The sequence below is a fragment of the Manis javanica genome, chromosome 5 (assembly GCF_040802235.1).
Source record: "Manis javanica isolate MJ-LG chromosome 5, MJ_LKY, whole genome shotgun sequence".
Classification (NCBI taxonomy): Eukaryota; Metazoa; Chordata; class Mammalia; order Pholidota; family Manidae; genus Manis; species Manis javanica.
Genome location: NC_133160.1, coordinates 24856216 through 24874419, shown reverse-complemented (window position 1 = coordinate 24874419; position 18204 = coordinate 24856216). Strand labels below are relative to the sequence as shown.

The window sequence follows — 18204 nt, the reverse complement described above, 5'->3', positions numbered from 1 at the left end:
CCCTTTTCCTGCTGGGACTAGATCTGGTTTTTATAATCCTCTCTGCAGAGCTCCAAGCAGCCCCAGTCAATTAACAGAAAGTGGCTCAAAAGAGATGAATCCTATTTGAAACAAGGACTTTGTTTTATTCATCTTTTTTGATTCACAAGCTAATTTTAATAATAAATGCTAGCATTGTATGCTTCTGTTCCTTTTTAATCCTGCAGCAGCCTTCTGAAGCAAAAAACCCATCATTATTCTGCTTTTGACACATGAAACTCCGGAGCCCTGGGGGATGTGCTACCTGTTCAAGGTCATGCACAAATGAACTTGGTCTATCAGTCACCACCCACTGATACTTCCTAAGCTCTTGATTTATTCATGGCCCTGGGGTGGTCACTGTGGGGAATACATAGTTTGCTATTTCCTGTGGCATTTGGAACACTACTTGTCCTATTTGAGATTCCTAGCAGTTCAGTGATGTTTGGAGTTAGCTCAGGAATAGTAGAAGTCCTCATTTCACAGGAAGGGAAACCAAGGCTCAAAGAGAGAAAGCTAGTCTTGGAGGGGGCAGAGCAAGAAACCACTTTTTATTCCCTGCTGCCACTCTGAGGGTGGGAACTCGGGATTGCTCAAAGGGTTAAGTGGGAGTTTTGATGTCCAGAGCAGTCAGGAATTGGGTGGCACATCCTGGCCTCTTCCTGTTGGCTGGTCAGCTGGTGGAGATCTCACTTCCTGCTCCTGGGAGGTGACCGGCAGGATGTGGGAGAGCAGGAGGGAGTCGCTGTGTGAGTTGCCCTAAGCAGCCTGGGCCGTTTCCCTCCCTCAAAGGAGGGAGGAAAGGAAGAAGCGGGAAGGCTAGTGTTTGGGAGTCTCCTGTGGCCCTCACACCCAGAGGCAGCGGGGAGCTTGGCCCTTACTCCAACAGCCACTGACCTGGCACACCCGCACTTTCAGGTGAAAACCTTCAAACAATCTGAGGCACTGACCCCTGCACTTCATAGTTTCCAGCTGCCTTCTCATCCATAGCCTAATGTCCTGCTCGCCACACCTCCGACTGCACAGCAGGGCTTTGGGGATTGTTGTTGAAAGATGAGAAAACTGAGGCCCGGAGACATTACAACCTGCCCTGGATCATACAACAAATCAGTTCCCAAACTTGATTCTCCAGAACCCAGATGTCACTGCAAGGTGGGGATGTGTCAATAGAACCTTTCCTACTGTCCTAAGTGAGACACACAGAATACATGGCCCTAAAGGCAAGGAACGAGGCTTCAATCCAGGCCGGGGTAGAAACCCCACGTCCTCCTTGTACTCACTATGTCACCTCCTTCAGTCAGCCGCTGCAGTTGAGCCTGTTTTTAAAATCTGTGTAATAGGTGTAATAATGGTACCGCAACATAATGAAGAATAAGTGAGATGAAATATGTCAAGTGCTCAGCACAGAACCACAGAGGGAAACTTGCCTCCCTAATATTCTCCCAAGGGACAGTAAACCAGCCCAGGACACACAGACACATAGATAAGTAAATAGTTAATATTTATTGAGCTCTTCATATGTGCCAGGAGCTCTTCTAGGTGCATTTAATCTTACAAGTTAATGATAAAGGCAGACTGGTATTGTGCCCATTTTATAGATGGGGAAACCGAGGCCCAAGTGGTTAGGGACTTTCCCAGGGTCATAGTCTAGTACGTGGCAAAGCTGGGATTCAAACTCAGGAAGCCTGTCTCTGCAGCTCATGCACACTGCCTCCCTTAATAGTAATGATTAATTTTTTAAATCATAACTTGCTTGGACACATTATTCTACAGCTTATGAAGCATTTTCCCACCCACTCTTTCATTTATTTCTCACCACAGCAGCCCAGAGAGGGAGGCAATGTTTGCTTCCAATTTATAGAAGGGGAGAGGGACTGAGGCTGTGACAGGGGGGAACTGACTTGCCTTGCCAAGGCCACACAGCAAGGTCAGTGGTAGTAGTAGGGGAGGAATCTGTGATTTTCTGCCTCCAAATTCAGGGAACTGGTTCCCAGCCTTACTGAACTCGCAAGCCCCTTCGATAGCAGGCCTTTTAGCTGGAGCCTTGATGCTTCGTCCTCAGGCCAGCCTCTCTGGCCAGGGGTCCTCTCTCCAGCTGGAGGGTTCCAAGGCTGTGTTCTCCACCCCCCGCCCCCCACTCCCAAACCTCTGCTCACTATCAGATGGGAGGGGCAGGAACTCCGGGCTGGTGGAGTTTCCGACCAGGCAGGAAAAAGAACAAAGAACTGTGTAGGGGAAGAGGGAGGGGGTGGCCAAGAGGGTGGCAGGAGTGGAGGGGACGCTTCACCATGGAATATGAAGTCAAGAAAGGGAAAAAGGTAGGTGGGAGGTCGGGAGGGATGCAGGGAGAGAAATGTCCCCAGACCTGGGGAAGAGGGAAGCCTGGGGTGGGGGTGATGAGCAGCAAGTGGCATAAGTAGGATCTTTCTTTTCACTTGGAAGGACCTTCTTCCCCACCCTTGGGCAGCCAGACATTTGGGATCCACACTCCCTAAACCGTTCCCCCACTCTCAGTGGTCTCTGCCATCCCTGGAGTGGACGGACAGACAGGCACCTTCCAGGGAAACTCGGCCAGACAGGTTAGCTGGGGAGATACTCTCACCATGCTTCCCTGGTGCTCCTGGGGATTCCCTCCTGCAGCTTCTCAGACCAAGAGACACCCGACAGCCCCAGCCCCCTGTTCCCTACCTCCCTAGACAAGGCAACTCTGTGCTATGAGGCTGCCTTTCCAGGCTTGAGACACCTACCTGCTCGCCTGCTGGGTTCCAACCTAGCCTGCCTCCTCCCCATCTTTGTACAAGGACCAGCTCTGCTCCTAAAGCCACGGCCTGGGGGTCATGTCCTCACTGCTCCCTGCCTTATAGATCCTCACCCCTCCTTGACTCTCAGAAGTTTGCTGGTCTGGTTCTCTGGTCATCTCACCTGGTGGTCTTTGCAGTCTAGGAATCCCCTCACATTCTGACTCCCACTCCCACCCCCAACCGCACCCTCTTTCCTCAGGAAACCTGGGTCAGGCTGTGCACAGAGGCTCCCATGTGAATCATGGGGGCTCAGAGGGAGCCAAGACCTGGGTGTTTGCTCTCTTGGTTCATTCCTTCTGTAGATATGTATTGAGCACCTATCATGTGTCAGGCACTGCTTGCTGCTGGAGATCATGTAGTGGTGAACAAAGTCAGACCACATCCTTGCTCCCTCCCAGGAGCTCACAGGGGAGGCAACTATTAATTTTTATTTTAATCAATGAATGTAAAATTGCATGAAAGTCTCCATACATAATACTGGGAGACAGAATATTAGGGGACCTAGCCCTAGACTGGTCAGGCTGAGCTGAAATCTGTAGGAGTGGAAGGAAAGAGGGCACAGAAGAGTGTTTTAGACAGAGAACAGCATGTGCAAAAGCCCCAGGGTGGGAAGAAATGTAGCAACTAGGAAGGACTGAAAGATGGCCTTGTAGCTGGAAGGTAGGAGTGGCAACCATGGGTAGGGGGGTGGGGGAGTAAGATGAGGCTGGAGAAGTGGGCAGGGCTGGGGCCACAGACAAAACATTTACCTGCCCACTCTACTCGTATATACACACATACTCACCTACATAGGATGAAGCCCTTTATGACTTGTTCATCTCCTAATTCAGCCACAACAGATGACATACATCTTCTCCAGGCTCATGCTCATCCAGCCCTTACAGCCTCCAGGGTTTTGCACATGCTGTGCCCTCTGCTGGGAATGCCCTTTCCCAGATGTTTGTTCTCATTTCTCAGAGCTTCCAGAGACTCCATCCAAGCCCCGGAATATTGGTTGTTAAGCATGAGCTGGGCGTGCATGGGAACCACCTGGAGCACTTGTTAAACCACAGATCATTGGGCCTCACCCCCAGGATCTGATGCACTAGGTCTGGATGGAGGACAAGAATGGGCATTTCTCTTAAGTCCCCAGGATACTGCTGCTGGTGGTGGTGGTGAGATCCGCTGCCCTGGAGTAGTGCTCAAACTTTCCCGTGAGATCCAGAACCTGATGGACTGGGCTGGGGCCCGGGATTTGCTCTTTTAACATTGCTTCAGGCCATTTTATGTAGGTGCCTACTGGATTATACTTAAATATACTTATTAACTATTTCTAATTTTTAGGAAAGCACAGAGATAGCTTTAACAAATACCTAAGCACCCAACGCCCAGCCACACTGAATCTTAATATTTTTCTTATTTGCCCTAGCCTGGGCCCATCCCTTTCACCTGGGCCTGGGCCCTGCAGGGCCTGCATCCTCACCTGGATGCTCAGAAAGAAGGCTTTGGAGCCAGCCTGCACTATGGGTTCTGCTGCTACTAGCTGGTGACCTTATCAGCTAGTTTCCTTCCTGAGGCTTATCTGTATTATTCCTCCCTATCTGTAAAATGGGGATCACAGAGGTACCCGTTTTTGTTGCTGTTGTTTGTTTTTGTGATAATTAAATTAGATAATATAAGTAAAATGCTGGGCATATAAATTCTGGATAAAGTCAGTTGCTGGTATTATTGTTACTCCTCCCCCACACACCCCATACTCCCCAGGGCTTTGTCTCCCCCATCCGGAGGCTGGTGTTCCCCAAGTCTGGACGCCGGGCAGCCTTTCGGAATAGTGTGAGCCGCCGGCCCCTGCACTCGATGCCCCTTTATCCCCCTGACTACCTCATCGACCCCCAGATTCTGCTGTGTGACTACCTGGAGAAAGAGGTCAAGGTACGTGCGGGATGAGGAGAAGGGATGGAAAGAATCTTGGGGTGAGGAGCATAGTTTTCTTGACCCTTTTAGGGCCCCTGGCTAGGTCTGAAAATTAAGCTGACAAAGACAAATTAACAAGAGAAATGCATACACACTTTATTACATTTGTACATATCCACGGGAACATCTACAAGAGAATGAAGACCCCCAGGAGGGACCAGAGCAGGAAGCTTTTATATCTTTTTGATAAAGAAACAATACATTTGTGAAGAACTGACAAGGCAGAGGGGTTTGGGCTGCAGGGTGGTAAGTGGTGGAGTAACATGGTTTGTTTATACAGCCTTCTTGGCCCTAAATTTCCTGTCACCGGTGATAAGGATGTCTCCCTCCTGGTACAGGCAGGGTACCTGTCACGTGGGAGATGTATCTCCTGCTTTCAGGGCAGAAAGGTGGTGGGTGGAGTCAGAGTGACCTCATTTCTGCCATTTTCTCAAACTCCTTCAGTTTAAGATATTCACTCTGCCATGGTGCCATATTTTGGGATATTGTGTCCTGGACCCTACTGGGAGAGACCTTACCTTTCCTCCACACCAAACCCTGACCAGCCTTGTGTCACACAGGGGAGGCTCAGAATAGAGCCTGAGTTCCAGCCAGCCTCACCCCTGACTTAAGCTGGGGACCCTCAGCAAGTGAACTCCACCTGCTCAGCCTCAGTGTTCCTGTGTCAACATGGGGCTCAAAACTTACTCCCAGAGAAGGGCATACTTCCTGTGAAGTTTTACTACAGAGACATTGTTCGCTACTCAGACAGTGTGCAGGTTAAAGGAACCCAGGTCAACAAGCCACAGACCTCTCAAGGGCTTTACCTCTATTTCGTGAACACCGTGAAGGAGGAGTGGAGAATCCTCATTACCCAAAGAATATTGATATGGGGGTTAAGAGTGTCAGATTTACAAAAAAACAGGCTTCCTAGTTAAATCTGAATTTCAGATAAGCAAGGAGAACTTTTTTAGTATTAATGTGTCCCAAATATCGCGTGAGACTAAAAATACTAAAAATACAAACTAAAAAAGTATTTGTTATTTATGTGACATTCAAATTTAACTGCCATCTTGTATTTTATCTGGCAACCCTATTATGAAGGGAAAAGCTAACAAATCACTTAAAAATTGGGGACTGAAATTTCATAAAGAATAAAAAGAAAAAATATTTGATTGGTGGAATTCACCTAGAAGAATAAAACTAAAAATAATGAAAAAAGTTGATTCTTTCATTTAATAACACTTAAGTAACAACATCAAGTTATAACTAAGAATAAATAAAAAATTAATTTATTGATCTGGAGCGTCATTTTTCTGCCAAAATTATATATTGATTCGATGTAGCATTCTACCCTTTCCATTGAACTTCTACAAGATCATAAAGAAGACAAAGGACTTGAATAGTTAACAACTGGTGCTTAGGGAGGACAGAGCCACTCAGACCCAATGGGAATTCACAGGTGGTGGGTTGTTTGAAGCTATTATTGTAACTCTTGCCTCGGGCATAGTTAAATAACTGTGTTTAGACACCGTAAGCCAGCAGTGAGAGCGTGGCTCTGGTGTATGGGGAGGGCAGTTTCGCCCTTTCTAGCTATAATCTTGGGCATGTTATTGAGCTTTGCTGTGCCTTAGTTTTCTCATCCTTAAAGTGAATATGAATGAGTGAATGTGCATAAAGCTCTCAGGACGGTGTCTGGCTTCTATGACCGCCTTAATAACCATTATTACCAGGTTCCTATATTAAGTCAGATATTTCTATCTCAGTCTACCCTGCAATAGCCAGTGAGGAGGTCAGGGTCCTCCAAGGCTTCAGGGTGACCTCTCTCTGCCCTCTCTCACCATCCCTCTCCTCTCCCCATTTCCATCCAGTTCCTGGGCCACCTCACCTGGGTCACCTCCTCACTGAATCCCTCCAGCCGGGACGAGCTCCTGCAGCTGCTGGACACGGCCAGGGTGAGGCTCTGGGGAAGGGTCTTGTCCCCAACTCTCTCTCCCACCCGAGGCCCCCCGGGACTCAGGAGATCCGACCCACCCCGCAGCAACTGAAGGAGCTGCCCCTGAAGACCACGGCGGAGCAGGACAGCATCCTCAGCCTGTCGGCCCGCTGCCTGCTGCTCACCTGGCGCGACAACGAGGAGCTCATTCTGCGTATCCCCACGCATGAGATCGCTGCCGCCTCCTACCTGCAGGACGACGCTTTGCACCTGCTGGTGCTTAAGACCGGTACAGAGGGCGGGATCTGGCCGGAGGCCTGACCCTCACAAGCAGCGGGTAGAAAGAGCCCCACATTTTGTTTTGTCTTGGGAATGGGCGTGACCTGGGGCAGGGGGTGAGGGTGTGCTGAGGCTGGATTATAGGGTGACGGAGAAGGCCTGACCACATTCCCTGAGGCTGGGGCAGGCCGTGGTCATACGCAAGAACACGGAGCCCAAGGTTGAGGTTGAAGGGTGGGCGGCCTGACCCGCCTTCCTGAGGCTAGGTGGCGGAGCCTGGGAAGGGCAGAGACTAGAATCCTTTAACTAAAGTTAAAGGGCGTGCTGATGGGGAGTGAGACCGCCGCCCTCTAAGGCTGGCACGAAACCTAGGGCGAGGGGCGGGGCCATACCCGGGGAGGCGGAGCTCACGGCGGGATAGCAGGTGGGAGATGACAGACCACTCCAAACCAGCGGTGGGGGTTGGGGCTGGGCCAGGGGCGGCTTTGAGGAAAAGTCGGAATCCAAGCGGGATGGGACAGCCACACGGGATGCCCACCACCTTCAGGCCGACCGCCGGGTCCTGGGGCAAGGGGCGCCAGAGTGGGTTTGGGCAAGGGGGAACGGCCTGCAGAGCCAAAACCAGGGGTGGAGCCTGAGGCTTGGGGAGTGGCCAAAAGTAAGGCCGCGAGGGGGCGGGTCTGGCCGCGAGAATTTGGAGTCAGGGGTGGGGCCTGGGACCTTGCGCGTCGGGGGCAGGTCCAGCCGCGGGCCTCGCAGGGGCCACTTCGTTCGGATCTCCTGCTGAAGGCACCCGGTCTCTCCTAGGTCTGGGCGTGGATCCTGTGCCAGCAGGCGTAGACGCCAGCCCCGGCGGCGCGGGGCGCGACCCAGGCCCGCCGGGCGCGGCGCCCGAGAAGCGGCGGGTGGGCACCACGGAGCGGCGCCACACCATCTGCAGCCTGGACTGGCGCATGGCGTGGGGCGGGGGCGCGGGAGCCGAGGCCCGGGCCGGGGCCGGTGGCGGGGGCAGCCTGGAGCGCCAGCGCGCTGGGGCTCGGGCGTCGGGCAGCTGGGAGCGGCGGCAGACGTTCAGCGGCAGCTGGGAGCGGCGACACGGCGGCGGCGGCGGCGGCGGTGCGGGCAAGCCGGGCGGCAGCTGGGAGCGGAGGCAGGCGGGCGGCGGCGGCAGCTGGGAGCGGCGCCACCCGGGCACCAACCCGCTCGACCCGCAGGACCCCAGCCCCGACGCCTACTGCAACCTCGTCATCCTGGCTGTGGCCAACAGGGTGAGCTCGAGGGCACCCCAGCCCCGCGCTTTCACGAGGTTATGAGGTTCCTGGGGTCCACCCTAGCCTCTCCCTCCTTCGGCCCTACCTTCGACTTAAGGTTCTACCTGTAGTGTGTATGTGCTCATGACGACAAAAGGCTTCTGAACTCCGGCCCAGGCCGCCTCCCACTTGCTGTCCCAATGGGATGAAAAGCCAAAATGGCTCTCTATCAGGCTTGATCTAACCTCTCGTCCAGCCCAGCTCCTTCACCAATGTCGTCTGCACTACAACAGTAACAATCAGGACACTAATCACCAGCAGGAATCTAGTGCCAACCCATGCCAGACACGGAACCAGTATTAACACGCTTCACTCTCACGGTAACCCCCTAGTGGCAAATGTTACAACCATCCCCATTCTATAGAGAAGGAAACTGAGACCCAGAGACTAAGTAATTTTCCGTAGAGAAGTGAGTTTGTCCCTTTTAAACTGAAATGTGAAGGAGGGGTAGAAGTCAGCAGACACAGTGCACCCTGTTATCCCCTTGGACTGGAGGACTTTAGGGTACAGACCTCATCTAATTTATCTCTGAGACCCCAGAGCCTGGCCTAGTGCCTGCCACACATAAGGAGTGAATGAGAATCATTAAATAAATGAAGAGTTCTTTTCCAGGAGTATCTCGCCTCCTCTCTGAGGCACCATGGTCCCAAGGAAAGCATGGGAGTTAGAGTGAAACAACCTGGGTGCCAGTGTTAGTCAATGCCGTAAACTTGTGTGAGCCTAGGCAAGTCACTTAATCACTTTCTAAGCTTCAGTGTCTTCAACTCTAAAATAAGGATACTCTTCCCTGTCCATTTTGTAGGGTTATTGTAAGGATCAAGCCTGGCTTGATGATTATTACACTCCCCATCCCAAAATGCCTATCCTGGGTTACATTTTAACTTACACCCTGGGCTTTTTGAGGTACAAAATAGGAAATGGCATTATGAAGTTAGTCTCCCCTGTCTTTCCGTGTCTCTTACTTAAAGGCATAAAGAAGTAAATTAAAGATGCAAATTCCTCTTCAAATTTGTAATCTCAAAAAGTTTCACACACAAACTTAAATTCCTTTCTTCTATCAGAGACTGAAGGTCATGTATTCATCCTACTTCCATTTTTGCCCTGGGTACTAGGAAGCTCATATCTAAATATGACCTAAATTTTCCACATTTAATTCTTCCTCCTAGTAGGTATTAGGGGACCCAGGTTCTAATCCTGGCTGATCACCACTTATGTGGGCCTCAGCTTCCTACATGTAAATTAAACTAATTTAGGGCTTATTTTAGACAAGCTTTAGGGGCCCTGTGAATTGCCAGAAATTTGGGGTGCATTTTTCAGAGTTAAGAGTTGTCGCTGGACCTTGTATAGTAGTCCAAGACCCAGAAAGTAGCCATATGATTTTGATGGGAAATGCCGTTAAAAGTCTATTTAAGCATCTCTAGGAGTGTATGTGTGCCCTGTGAGCCTCCTCACACCGTCTAGGAAGCAGGGGCATCCTGGTCACTGGAGTGGGCCTGAGTTCTCTCTCCCTCTCTGGGCTAGGATGCTGCCGAGGAGTCCTGTGCCCTCATCTGTCAGGTCTTCCAGATCATCTATGGGGACCAGAGCATTGAGTGTGTGGACCGGGCTGGCTGCCACTACACATCCACTCCTGAACGGCCGTGGCTCTGCAGCCGCAGTGAGTACTCAAAATCCTGGCAACTCCTGTGAGAACTTCCAAAAGGCTGGAGGGATGCCCCAGGACTCAGAGCCAACGAAAGCTTTAGGGGTCCTGATCTCTACCGCAATTAGAGTATACCCCCAATATGTAGTTAAAATAAAATGTCAGTTTCCCTGGTGACCTCAACCCTAGCTTCTTTATAGATGTTCTGGTTGCCAGATTCAGAATAAGCCTCTCAGAGCTGACTTTTCTCTCTTCCTTCTGTTTCTGATGCCCCTGCTTTGCAGAAATCTAAACACATGTATTGTCTGTTTACTGAGCTGTCTTGCCTCATTAGGACTCTAGGTCAAAACCAAGATTTACAAACAGGTCCTTGAATGCAATCAAGGGTAGAGGCATTATTGAGCACTGACTACGTGCCAAGTCTTATTTAACCCTCATAGCAACCTGGTCAGCCTCGCACAGGACCAGGGAGACACCATAGATGCTTAAGAAGTATTTTTGAATGGATGAAAAAATTCTCTGAGGCCTTATAATTCCAATTTTATAGATGAGGGCATTACAGCTCAGAGCAGTCAACAAATGCTCAAGGCCACACAGCTGGTAAGTGACAGAGTCAGGATTCAAACCCAAGTGTGTCTGTTTCTAAAGCCTTTATCTGCTACAGCCCTATTCCTCATGCTGCCTTCAAGGCCACTAATGAATTTCCTTAGCCCTGGCCCCCTCAGTGTGGCCCCTGTTTGCACAGCTCCAGCATCAGGGATCTGGTACTTTCCTTCAAGAGGCACTCCCAGCTGTGAGAGCTGTGGTTATTGGGAAGTGGAACTAGTTCCTCAACTCTCACAGGGATGATGGGCAAATAAATGAGATAATTCAACAAATATTCCAACAAATTCATTCAATCGACAAATATTTATTGAGCACCTGCTAGTCACCAGGATATACTGGTGAGCAACACCAGACATGGCCCTGGCCTCCCCAGACTGGCATTGCTTAGGAATGAAATAATGACACACAAAATCTGTAACCACATGCTGTGCTATGAGAACATAGTCTGAGGAACCAGCCTTGCCTGGGAAGTCAGGGGAGTCCCCTGAGGAAGTGACACTGAGAGAGACACTGAGAGAGCCAAGCAAGGGTAAGGCTAATACCTGGAGTCGGAGATGACAGGGCCATATACAGAGCAAGGTATCTGAAAGTGGAACCATTTTGAGTTCCTTCCCCTCAAAGTTCTTTTTTTTCTTGATTCAAACACATACAGTGTACAAAATACAACCTTACCTGTTCCCTCACGTGCTGTCCTTAAGACCCCCATTGAGGTAGGCAGGAAGGTAGTATTGTCCCAACCTTGGGGAAATAGAGGGCCAGGAGAGGGGAAGTGAGTTGCCCAAGGTCAACTGGTAGGGTCGGGAATCATGGTCAGAATCCTGCAGAGGCTGCCCATTTCACTCAGAGTGAAAGCAGACACCCTTATAATTGCTGACAAGGCCATCGATGCCGTAGCCACCATCTAGCCCCAGGGTGGGGCTGGGGCTGGGGTTGGGACCTTAGGGAACCAGGATGTTGGTCCCTGCTTTGCCACCTCTGACAGCTGTCTTCTGGCCACAGGTGAGAGCTGTCGCACAGATGGGACATACGCCTATGACGCCGACTTCAGCTGCTGCAGCTCCTTGTGCGTACTGCCCTCCCTGGGGACCCTGCTCTTGCCCCACCACCCCTGCATGAACAGGACCACTCTAATAGGCATTCTTGAGCCCCCTGTGGCAAGAGAGGTGGGAGAGAGTGACCCCACCTTGATTTATGCTGAGACACTGGGCCCTGAGGCTGGGAGGTAAACTGAGCTCTGTGAACTCATGGGATCCAGACCCAGACCCGAGAAACCCAGAGGGCAACCAGAACCCAGAACTGGGTCCACATAAGCCGCAGTTCTTCCCCAGTCATCCAGACACAGTGGCCTACAGAGTTGAAAAATTACAGCTAGTGCCCCAAATAATTTTCATTTACCTAGTTTTGGCTCCATATAATAGAAAACTCTAAAAAAAAAGTATTTAAGCAAGGTAGAGCCTTCCTCCCCTGTCTCTTAGCTAAGACAGACCAGGATTTCATGGTATATAGTCATCAGGGGCCCGGGTGTATCTTTTCCTGCCTCCCCAGCACTTACTTTCACCCTCGAGGGTACCTCATGGACCAAGATGGTGGTTTTAGCTCCAGTCATCACAATAGCATGCCAGGGGCCCCTCATCAGGGTGGAATGGAATCCCTACCTGATGGCTTTTGCTTATACCTCATTGGCCAGAACTTTGTCATAAGGCCACAACTAGCTGCAAGAAAGGCTGGAAAATGTAGGATTAAAAAAAAAATTATCAGTTGGGAACATTGTCCAGGTTTCTGTTAAGTGTGACCAACCACCCCAGGTTGCCCAGGACTGAAGGTTTTCCGAGGGCATGAGATTTTCAGTACTAAAGCCAGGAAAGTGCCTAACAAACTGGATTAATTGGTCACCCTAGTTCTGTTACTAAGGCCTGTGGCGTGACAAATAGCAGTCTCCGCCAGTGAAATATTCCCTGCTTCCCCACCCTCCATTTTTAGTGGCAATATATTCGCCTTCCTAATACTGTGTGCCCTCAGGCCAGTCCTTAAATAACCTGACATCTGCTGGAGAGATGAAAATCATGATAATGACTAACGTGAGCTTGCTGTGTACCTAGGGCTATTCTACAAAGCACTTCATTTTTCTATAATAAATCAACATAGCACCATTACAGTAGTTACAGTTTATTGCTTATAGTCAACAACGCTAAATGCTTTACAAATATTAACTCCTTTCATTCTCATGACACTGATTTTTATCATCCCATTTACAGATGGAGAAACTGAGGAATGGAAAAGTTAAGCAGCTGGCACAAGGTCAAGCAGGCTAGTAGGCTGTAGGCCTGGGATTTGATCCCAAACAGGCAGGCTCCAGGCCCATAGCCTTAAATATAACTGAACTGTACTGCTTCTCTGTAGGAAATAATAGAAGATGGTTCTTGAGTAATTTAGGGCCCAGGAAGCAAGTTGACTTTTTACTAAGCAGTATTTATTGAGTACCTATCCTGTGCCAGGCACTGTGCTGTGTGCTAGGGAGCAAGACAAGGATAAGCCCCGAGCTTGCCACATGGTAGACATTCAACAAGTGAAGAAAGCAAGCCTGCCCTTGCATGTTTTACAATCTGGCATAGGAGATAATGAAATCATTAGTTAATAAAAATAAACCTTAATGCTAATAAGCACTAAAGGGAAACTCAGAGTGCTGAGAGGCCATGGGGAGCCTATCTCGCCTGGGGCATTGGGAGGGCCTTTCAGAGTTGATGACAGTTGAACTGAGACCTAGAGGACGGCTGGGGAAGAATGCTGCAGGCAGAGGGGACAGCAAGTGCAAGGGTTCTGACGCAAGTAAAAGCTTGGTGTGTGCGAGGAGCAGCCACGAGGCCACCATGGCTGAAGCAAGAGGATATTTCTGGGAGTGTCTGGAAAGGCTTGCATGTCATGAGTAGACTTACAGACTTGGTGCCCACATTTGACAGAAGGTGAAACCCAGTCTGAGCAGATCAGGGAAAAGTTTACTGCAGTGACATTTAAGATCCAATGATGAATAAGAGTTAGCTGAACAAAATGTAGGGGAGAGAGGTATTTCAGGCAGCAGGAACAGCATGTGCGAAGGCCCAGAGGTGAAGAGGTACTTGGAGTACTAGAGGAAAAAGGAGAAGGTGGGGTGCCCTGAGCACAAAGAGCAAGGGTGAGAGGAAGTTTGAGGGGTAGCCAGGAGCCAGATAATGTGTAGTCTAGAGGACTAGGTAGGAGCTGGGATGGGGCCTGTGGCTCAGAGTGTTGGTAGTTGTGCCTTTCCCACCTTCCACCCACCACAGAGAAAGCAGCTGGATGGAGGTGAGTGAGGGCCCCTTTCTGCCTGTCCCTGCAGCAATGGCTCCCAGGACACCTTTGAAGCGTGTTACAGCGGCACGTCCACACCCTCTTTCCATGGCTCCCACTGCAGTGGCAGTGACCACAGCGGCCTGGGCCTCGAGCAATTGCAGGATTACATGGTCACGGTGAGCTGGGCGGGCAGTGTGAACAGCACAAGCAAAGGCTTGGAGCCTGGAGAAAACATGGGGGTATTTCAGGAATCATGAGTAATTCTGGATGACATAATTGAAGCATAAAACCTGAGAAGTCAGGACGGGACATGAAGTTAGGAGAGTAAACTGAAGCCAGCCTGTGAAAGGCCGTAACTAATATCAGCTAGCATTAATTGAGCATTTGCTGTATATCAGGCACTGTTCTAACCACCATTTAGGTGTCATTTCTTTTAATCCTTTCAACAACCCAAGAAGGAGACCATCATTATTCTCACTTTGCAGATGAGATAAATGAGGTCAGGGAGGTTGTCACCTACCCAAGATCACAGAGCTGATCAATGAAGGAACCAGGATTTGAACTCAGGCAGCTTGAGTCCACTTCCCATTCTTCGATGCAGCCCAGGGAGTCCGGATGTCCCCCAGTAGGTCATGGAAGGTTTTTGAGAGGTCTGGGCTACACAGGCCATCAGAGAGGGCTCATGCCTTTTAGGCAGGGCTTGGGTGGGGGTCGCCCTCTGGGATTGATCCCAAATAGTGTCCCTACAGTTGCGGAGTAAGCTGGGGCCCACTGAGATCCAACAGTTCGCGCTGCTGCTGCGGGAGTACCGGCTGGGGCTGCCTATCCAGGACTATTGCACAGGCCTGCTGGAGCTCTACGGGGACCGGCGCAAGCTCCTCCTCCTCGGTGAGCCCCCACCCAGCCCCAAGGGCACCAAGGCCTCCCACGGCCCATGACATTCCCAATCAGGTGCCAGGCTGCGAGCATTTACCCCTTGTCCCTCAGCCTCCAATAAAGCCATGATCATGAGATCACAGAGCAGAAGAGAGACTGAGGTGCAGAGAAGGGAAGGGACTTGCCTGCAGTTACAGAGCCCATAAGAACAGAGCACTGGTATGGACATTTTCATTTTCAAAGTAGAGCTGGGAGAGGGAATGATTCTTCCCATTTTACCCTCTGAGGAAGCTGAGGCTCAGAGAGGCTAAGGAACTTGCCCAAGATCACACAACTGGTAAGGATGACTAATAACAGCAGGAATGATAATGTTAATAAGCTAGCATGCATTTGGCAGTTACCCTGTGCGGAGCATTGTCTCATTGAATACCCTTAGTTTGGGGAAGTAGAAACTATTATTTGCCACCGTTTTTTGCAGATGAGGAAACTGAGGCTCAGAGATGCAGAGTACTTAAGTCCCATAGGCAGTAAGTGGCAACAGAAGTAAAGCAATCTAACTTTTATGGGGCACTCAGTGTGTGCTAAGTACCCAATTTAATCCTCTCATTCCTACCAGAATAGCGGCGGTTTTCTCCGTTTTAGAGGCAAGGAAAGTAAGGCTCAGAATGGTTATTTAAAGAGGGTCACACAAGTAGTAAATGGGAATATAACAATTGAAGTAATATTAATAAGCTGACACACAGTGAACATTTACTGTGTGCTGAAAACATTCTCTGGCTCAGAGAGTTAAGGATTTGAACTCAGCTCTCCAGAGAAGATGATTCCTCTGAGGTCAGGGCTGAACCTGAGGAAGTCACCCTGCCGCCACCCCCATCCCCCGCCCGTAGGGATGCGGCCCTTCATCCCCGACCAGGACATTGGCTACTTTGAGGGCTTCCTGGAGGGCGTGGGCATCCGCGAGGGAGGCATTCTCACCGACAGCTTCGGCCGCATCAAGCGCAGCATGAGCTCTACGTCCGCTTCGGCTGTGCGCAGCTACGACGGTGCTGCTCAGCGACCTGAGGCGCAGGCCTTCCACCGGCTGCTGAACGACATCACTCACGACATCGAGGCGCTGGCCCCCGACGACGATGACGACAGCACGGACCCAGAGGCCCAGGGCTCCCCTAGTGGGGGGGATGCAGCCGAGGACAACTACCTGTAGCTGCCGCCTATGCGGAGGGCGGAGAAGGGGGGTGTCTCTATAACCCGCCTCTGAGTCTCGCTCGATCTTGCTGGTGGGACCCCATCCCCAGACCTCTTCTCACAGCCCCACGGGGGCCAGCACTCCAGGGGGTTTGCGTCCCTGCCTGGGACTCTGGTCCTTACAGTAGTGAGGGTGCCCTGCAGGGGGCGGCACCCTAAAGTCCTGGGCAGCTGCCCCGGGACTCTCGGCGGGGCCCTAGGTCACACAGGCCTCCTCGTGACTCCGCAGCGTTCTGCAGGTGGAAGACCGGGTGGGGAGTGGGCTCCACCTGCTGGTAGACTGAGAAATGAATGCCCAGAGATACCTGTTACTCCTGTTTTACGGTTTGAGAAACAGGTTCAGAAGGCGGGGGGGAACCTAAGGGAATCTCCAGATTCTCCTTAGATATTACCTCAAACTGACCATACTAAATAGAGGGTCTTTTTAAGGCTCTAAGTAGGCCCTAGTCCTGATCCTAAGACTTTCGAGCAAGTTACTTATTCAGATCCTGCACCTGGAGCCAGGGAGTCATAGGGCTCCTGGCTGGCCGGTGTCCCGGCTCCTCTTGTGTCTCCCACTGCCTAATGTGTCAGTTGGGGTGGGCCTCACCCACCTCATGGTGGTGGTGGGGACTAACAAAGGTCAGGGCCTTAGTGCTGAGTCCAGCATGTGATAGGCACTCAGTAAACTCTGCTCCCTTCCACATACAACATTTTCTGACTCGATTTCCCTGTCTTGCCTGGGTGCAATGGGGTGGGAATTGGTAGGGGGTGGAGATAGAATGTAAGAAGACCCTCAGGGACCTCAGTTGGTAAAGAGGAAATAGGACTTGCCACTCACAGATCTATTACAGCCTGGCTCTGTGCTCAAGCCCCAAATGAAAAGTACCCAAGACTCCACAGCCAGCCACTGAGGGGGTCTGGGGTAGTAGAAGACATCTGAAGGCAGGGTTAGGAAGTCAACGGAAGGGCAGCGCCCAACACAGCCTGCGGAAAGCCTTGGAGGCTAAAAGGAATGAGGTCTGAGAAGAGGCCAGATACTCACATAAAAGAGCTAAATTGTACTTGGAAAACTTTGCTGAGCCTTCCATGGCTAGACACATGGTACTTACCATGCGGTAGGTACTATTATCACCAATTTTTAAGTAATATTATCACTATTATTAGGGCTTTGGGTCCAGGGAGTTTCAAGATTCATACCCTGTGGCAAATGGCCATCCCATCATAACTGGTCCATGCAAGGCCCCTCCAACGTTGTATTTCCCCCTTTCCATCCATATATTCCCCACATTCCTTCCCTTCCCCACATAAAGGTACCGCCCCACCATGTGTTGATATATGTCCCTAGACATAAAATACACAGTGTTTTGTGTATGTGTTTACATGGTGTAAATGGTATTGTGTAAGGATCTCATTCTGTTGCTTTCTTCTTCCACTCCATAGTGTGGTTTTTGACCCATGTTGCCATGAGAAAATCTAGCTTATTGAACTCCTGCAAGATATTCCAAGCTGAGCATCATTGTTTTATTTATTCATTCCCCCAGTGATGGACACCTAGGTTGCTTCCAATTCCTTCTTACCACAAACAATATTGTGATGAACACCTTTGTACATTACTCTTATGGACCTACATGAAAATTTCTTTGGACTCTTTACTCAAAAGTGGAGTTATTAGATCAGAAGACATACATGTTTTAAATCTCACTAAATTCCTCTAGCAGCAAGTGAAGGATGCTGTCTCCCCTTCATTATTTTACTTTGTAATTTTTGCTTACAGTTTAGGTGTAAGGTGGCACCTTGCTATTTTAACTTGCATTTCTCTATAATCCTGAGATGCAGAACCTCCTATCCTTGCTGGGCCTTTGAACTTCCCCTTCAGTGAACTGCATGTTCATGTCTTTTGCACAGTGTCAGTTGGGTGTCCTGTGTTTTTCTTACTGGTTTGCAGGAGTAGTTTATATATTTTAGATATTAATCCTTTGTTGGATGTTGGTGTTCCAAATATCTTCTCCCAGTACATTGCCCATCTGTTAGGTTTATCTGTGGCAGTGGGTCTCAGACTTGAGCTGCATCAGAATCTCCTGCAAAGCTTGCTGAAACAGACTGTAGAGTCCCACGCCAGAGTTTCTGACTCAGTGGAGCAGAGGTGGGGCCCAAGAATTTGCATTTCTAACAAGTACTCAAGTGATGCTGATGGTCCAGGAACCACACGGTGAGAACCACTGGTTGCTTTCCTTTGAACAAAGTTGTTCCAATAAACAAATCCTTAGTTAA

The 18204-nt window shown here is 50.1% G+C and overlaps 1 protein-coding gene across 9 annotated transcripts; it reads left to right on the top strand.

The window, feature by feature from the left end:
• The first annotated feature begins 2257 nt into the window (after positions 1 to 2257).
• Positions 2258 to 18204, top strand: CCM2L (CCM2 like scaffold protein). 9 transcript variants are annotated; one of them, XM_073236748.1, is made up of 11 exons: positions 2265 to 2336; positions 2461 to 2597; positions 4563 to 4730; positions 6623 to 6706; positions 6793 to 6976; positions 7774 to 8234; positions 9798 to 9933; positions 11524 to 11587; positions 13877 to 14006; positions 14580 to 14718; positions 15594 to 18204. In XM_073236748.1, the coding sequence occupies exons 3-11, from the start codon at positions 4656 to 4658 to the stop codon at positions 15908 to 15910; spliced, it is 1590 nt and encodes a 529-aa protein (XP_073092849.1). In that variant the 5' UTR covers positions 2265 to 2336; positions 2461 to 2597; positions 4563 to 4655; the 3' UTR covers positions 15911 to 18204. The 9 variants fall into 9 exon arrangements, with proteins under 9 accessions (XP_017516116.3, XP_073092851.1, XP_017516119.3 ...); XM_017660627.3 differs by lacking the exon at positions 2461 to 2597 and having other exon boundaries at positions 2258 to 2336; XM_073236750.1 differs by lacking the exon at positions 2461 to 2597 and having other exon boundaries at positions 2258 to 2336; positions 14569 to 14718; positions 15688 to 15907.